The 5,286-nt window shown below is 47.8% G+C and overlaps 1 protein-coding gene across 1 annotated transcript in view; it reads left to right on the top strand.

The window, feature by feature from the left end:
* The window catches only part of SERINC3 (serine incorporator 3), a 12,435-nt gene that overhangs the window by 626 nt on the left and 6,523 nt on the right, over positions 1 to 5,286 (top strand). Inside the window, exons 3-7 of the mRNA XM_025191959.1 lie at positions 6 to 23; positions 544 to 705; positions 3,220 to 3,413; positions 4,027 to 4,106; positions 4,914 to 5,051. Coding sequence (XP_025047744.1) covers positions 6 to 23; positions 544 to 705; positions 3,220 to 3,413; positions 4,027 to 4,106; positions 4,914 to 5,051 — 592 coding nt within the window. The remainder of the gene's footprint in view (positions 1 to 5; positions 24 to 543; positions 706 to 3,219; positions 3,414 to 4,026; positions 4,107 to 4,913; positions 5,052 to 5,286) is intronic.

Consider the following 5,286-nt stretch of genomic DNA (forward strand, 5'->3'; position numbering starts at 1 on the left):
TCTAGCGCTCCGTCGTCCCGGCGGTGAGGCCCGCGGGCTCTGCTCGGCCGCGTCCCTGGTCAGGCCTGTCCTTGGGTTTGTGATGAGTTGTGTGTTATAGAGAAAGGGAGAGGCTGCAGGACCGGGTGCCCGAGCCTGTCCCCTGTGGTTTCAATTCCCGTCAGTGGGTCTTGTATCCTGGAAGACTTGAGTCCTAAGGTGTTTGCTGGTTGATGGTGTAAAAGGCCCAGGTGTAACCACAGGTCGTGTGCCCCTGCTATATTTCCTTTTCGTTTGTAAACAGAGGTGTACTTGGCTGGTACGTTTTTATGACCTGAAGTGCCTGTATAAAGCTGGAGGCCTCGTCACGCATTTAAAAGAAGAGCCCCGTGACTACACTTCCTGCTTTGAACCAGGATAAAGCAGGAAGGACCCCATCCGCTGGCTGTTTCTGGATATCCAGCTGAATTGCGGGCTCTGTTTGCTGCTCGGCGTGTTCAACTCTCTTGAGAGAGGGGTAATGTATGGGGAAATGTCCTCACGGTTCCCCTGCTTCTCCTTCAGATTCCTTGCCTGTGTAGCGGTGCCTCGTGTTTGCTGTGCCGATGCTGTCCGAACAGCAAGAATTCGACAGTGACACGTCTTATCTATGCCTTCCTCCTCCTCCTCAGCACCTTTGTGGCCTGCATTATGCTGGCGCCAGGAATGGAATTGCAGCTGAAAAAGGTGTGGAAAAGCCTCTTGTGATCTATTTGCCATAAATCTACAATTTGTTTTGGAGGACGCCAGTTCTTTTTATTAAGCATGGGTTACAGTGGATGTAAAAATTTCCATGTCTCTCATAGAAACCTAGGGTTGGAAGGGACCTCAGGAGGTCATCTAGTCCAGCCCCTGCTCATAGTAGGACCACTGCCAACTAGATCACCCCAGCCAAAGCTTTGTCAAGCCAGGCCTGATAAGTCTCCAAGGATGGAGAGTCTACCACCTCTCTAGATAACCTGGTCTAGTGCTTTACCACCTTGCTAGTGAGAGTTTTCTTCCTAATATCCAACCTAAACCTCCTTTATTGCACCTTGAGACCATTGCTCTTTGTTCTGTCATCTCTTACCACTGAGAACAGTCTAGTTCAGGGGCAGGCAAAAGTCTTACTCTTGTATGTTGGGGTGGGGGGGACTTGGGGGTGTGCGTAGATGTGGGTGGGTATGGGGGTTTGTGGGTGAGAGGCGTGGGGTTTGTGGGGGAGTGGGTGGGTGGGTGGGTGCAGTGTTTGTGGGGGAGGGGGTGGTTGTGGAGCTTGTGGAAGAGGGTTTGAAGGTATGGTGGGGTGTGCACGGGAGCTGTCTGCGTGCTGCCGCTCCCCACCTGCCGTCAGCTCCCTCTCCTGCCCCACACCAGTCCGGAGCCCGCACTGCCTGGCCCTGGCATGTCCTGCTGCCCCCTGGGCACATTGAGGCTAGGGTGCAGTGTTTGTGGGGGAGGGGGTGGTTGTGGAGCTTGTGGAAGAGGGTTTGAAGGTATGGTGGGGTGTGCACGGGAGCTGTCTGCGTGCTGCCGCTCCCCACCTGCCGTCAGCTCCCTCTCCTGCCCCACACCAGTCCGGAGCCCGCACTGCCTGGCCCTGGCATGTCCTGCTGCCCCCTGGGCACATTGAGGCTAGGGTGGCTCCTTTCAACTGCTGCTGGCCCTATGGTACTGGTAGGGACCTGCACGTACACCCCCAACCTGGCTCCCCACACCAGCTCCTGAGTCACCTATCCAGGCTCAGCAGCGGCAGCTACTGGGCAGAAACTGTTGCTTGGCGTGAGGGGAAAAAGCGGTCCCTTCCTCTAACCTGCTGGCAGGCAGTTCTTGGTGCAGCCCAGTGTGGTGCGGGCTCTGGGCGGCTGTACCAAGAACTTCCCGGCAGCAGCAAAGTGGCGGGGGTGCACTGCTTTTCCCCAACAATTCTGCCTAGCAGCCGCTGCTGCTGAGCCTGGACAGGAGAGTCTGGAGCAGGTGCAAGGCGGGCCGGGTCAGGCTGAGTATGTAGGTCTCTGCTGGTTCTGCAGGGCTGGGGCCAATGGCAGCCATAGCCAGAAAGAGTCACTGCTGCCTGGGCTGCCTAGAAAGTTAATCTAGCCATAGAGCCGCCTCGGCTCTACTGCGTGCCCAAGGGGTCACAGAACGCACCATGGCCAGGCAGGACCAAGGGACCCACCTCGGGCCAGACAAAGCCCCTCTGCAGGCTGTATCCAGCCCACAGTCTGTATTTTGTCCGTTCCTGGTCTAGCTCCATCTTCTTTGGAGCTACCTTCCAGGTGGTTAAAGGCTTCTATCAAATCCCCACTGAGTTGGGTTTATTTTTGTTTTTTTTGTTTGTTTTTTTTTTTCCCCCTCCAGTTCCCTCAGCCTTTCCTCATAAATCATGTATCCCAGCCACCAAACCCTTTTCTTTGCTTGGCTTTCTTTCAGATGCATAGGGGGCCTCACCTGAGAGAAATAATTATCTGATTATATATATCATTGGTTTATTATGGTCTTACACATGTACCTCACTGAAATGTAGGTGGGCGCAGTGCTTGCTTTTCTTCTAAGCTTACATTTTCTTTAGTGCAGTCTGAAGCAGGTGTTGCTGTGTTGCAAATCCTCTTTCCATAAGCCAGTTCACTTTGATTTTACGCTTCTGAAGAAGTGACTTTAACTAAATTACCTAAATAATTAATTCTGTCTCCATCTCTTCCTGCCCTTTTGATAAATTCCTCAAACAGGTAAACACATCTCAGCTAGCGGGAGAGTTAGGGTGGTGGCCTTCTAGCATGTGGAACAAGGAAAGGTATTCGTGGACCAGTGTTACTAGGGTCCTGCCTAAAAATCGAGCTATCTGCTTGTGGCCAAAGTTGGGTGCCACTGGGGGCTTCCAGACAGGAGTAGGCAAAGGTATTTAATAGACTGAAGTGTGCCAAGTGGATTCCTGTTTGGTATTTTCCCTTAAAGAACAAGTTCATAAGATGCATGTTTTGAAGACTCTCTAGTCTGGAGAATTCCATGGTTAATTTGAATGGCATGTCTTGCTTCCATAGAGATGTTATGGGGAGGGAAAGATGACATTAGATTCTGTTTGGCCAGATGGGAAGTCCTTTCTTATCAGTTGTGGGATAGAAGTTGGCTGAGAACCTTGTGTTATTTACGTATTCCACGTGTTTGTGACTGTGGTCTGTGAAGTGCAACTTATGAGTCTATTGTTTTTTGTTTTTTACTCAGGTGCCTGGATTTTGTGATGAGGGACTTCATACCCGGTTACCGCACCTGAATGGCTTTGTTAATTGCGACGTGCTGGTGGGATACAGAGCAGTGTATCGCATCAGCTTTGCTATGGCAGTGTTTTTCTTTATCTTCTCTATGCTTATGATACAAGTGAAAACTAGTAACGATCCAAGAGCCTCGGTGCACAATGGGTATGTGTGCATTCAGCTGACTTGCTGCTTACCTTATTGCCATCTCTCTCTTCCTGCCTTCTTCCCCAAACAAAAGTAACCAGTTTTTTTAGTTTATAGGGATTTACAGCTCTAACTTAGTTTTTAGTATCTTGCTGATTGCCTAAAGAGCACAGTCTCTGAACTGGTGAGTGGCTTCTCATTGCACCACATTTCTAACTTACAGACAGCTGAAAGTCAGTGGGTAACTTTGGAATTGGCTAAAAATTTATGTATTCTCTTACTTTTTAGGAAAAAAAAAATGTTTCTTTGAAGTCTGGCCTTAGTTTAAAACTGCCATCCTCAGCTTTTAGTAGGAAAGTTTTAAAAAATAAATAAATAAAAAAAAATTCCCCACCAGGAACCTATTTCTATTAATGAATCACCCTTCCTGCCTGTGTAATTTTCATTGTTTATGAACCAACAACCACCTAGCCTAGGAAGTCTACTCCCTAAAGTATCCCCAAATATGCTATATATGTCTGCTCTATCTGTATTAGGAGACTCTCTCTTCAGCAGCCACTTTCATTGTTCACTTGTGACATGTAGACTGTGGGACCAGTGTTTTCCAACAGATCTTTGTCTCTGTCTCAAGGTTCTGGTTCTTCAAAATAGCAGCCATCGTTGGTATCATGGTTGGAGCATTCTATATTCCTGAAGGGCCTTTCACAAGAGGTACGGCTTATGCATACAGTCATGGAATGTTTTCTTGGAAATGCAAACCATTTTTGCAAGTTGGGATGTGGGTGTAGTCAGCATATTCCACATTATGTTTGCAGCACAGCCCTTTCTTTGCAATGTTCTAGGACTGTCAAATGTTTCAGTAACTTGGGAAGTTAGTGGGGTAAGCAATGTATTCCTTGAGGCATAGCAGCCATGGCTCAAATGGGACCAAGCTGCATATTCATAATGCAGAACTCTACTCTGTAGTCCCAAGGGTCAAGTTGACTAAGGAATGACTTATTTTATGCCTGTTCTATTACTGTTTATATTAGTGGAAGCTTCAAAACATTTCCCCACCTCCCCCGCTCCTCATGTTGTAGGGATCTCTTTCAGAGAGCTTTTGTGAGGATGTCATCAGTCAGTGATTCTAAGGGAGTGTACATCTGCAATTAGTTCTAATATCTATCCAGTTTAGAGGATTGAGGGGGGTGGTTAAGTTTATCACCAAAGACATGTGTGATGATGGGGAATTTACGTTCAAATTCTTCTGTGTATTTGATTAGGTTCATATGGGCATTTCCATTGGAGTAATTGAAACTATTTACATGCTCTAGAATTAAGTGCAAATGTAATATTGCAGGACTGAGGCCCCTGGAAGTCATGGTGTCTGAGTTTCCAAGTGGGTAGTTCTAGGCTGTGCTTTCACCATTCGTATATAAGCCATATCATGGTCAGCATTATTATCCCAGGATAATTTCTCTCCATAGGAAATACACAGATTATGAGAGAGAACTTCATACTCTGCATTTTCCTTTCTAGCATGGTTTGCAATTGGCAGTGCTGGAGCCTTCTGCTTCATCCTCATCCAGCTGGTGTTGCTTGTGGATTTGGCTCATTCTTGGAATGAGTCCTGGGTGGAGCGAATGGAGGAAGGAAACTCGAGGTGCTGGTATGCCGGTAGGTTCTTCAGCTAGGAAGTGCAAAACATCAACTGGAAGAGACTAACAGAATGCCACCTGCATGATTTACACATGAAAGAAGATGTAGCCTGCTAAAACATGGTCTGTGTCACGTACCCATTCGGTTTTAGGTATATGATGTCGTGGAAACACACGCAGCATACTTTTGGGTCAGGTCAGCAGAAGCTTTTATTCAAAAGAAACTACAGCTGTAGGGGGGATTCCAAAGTGAC

This window comes from Alligator sinensis, unplaced genomic scaffold (assembly GCF_000455745.1).
Source record: "Alligator sinensis unplaced genomic scaffold, ASM45574v1 scaffold76_1, whole genome shotgun sequence".
Classification (NCBI taxonomy): domain Eukaryota; kingdom Metazoa; phylum Chordata; order Crocodylia; family Alligatoridae; genus Alligator; species Alligator sinensis.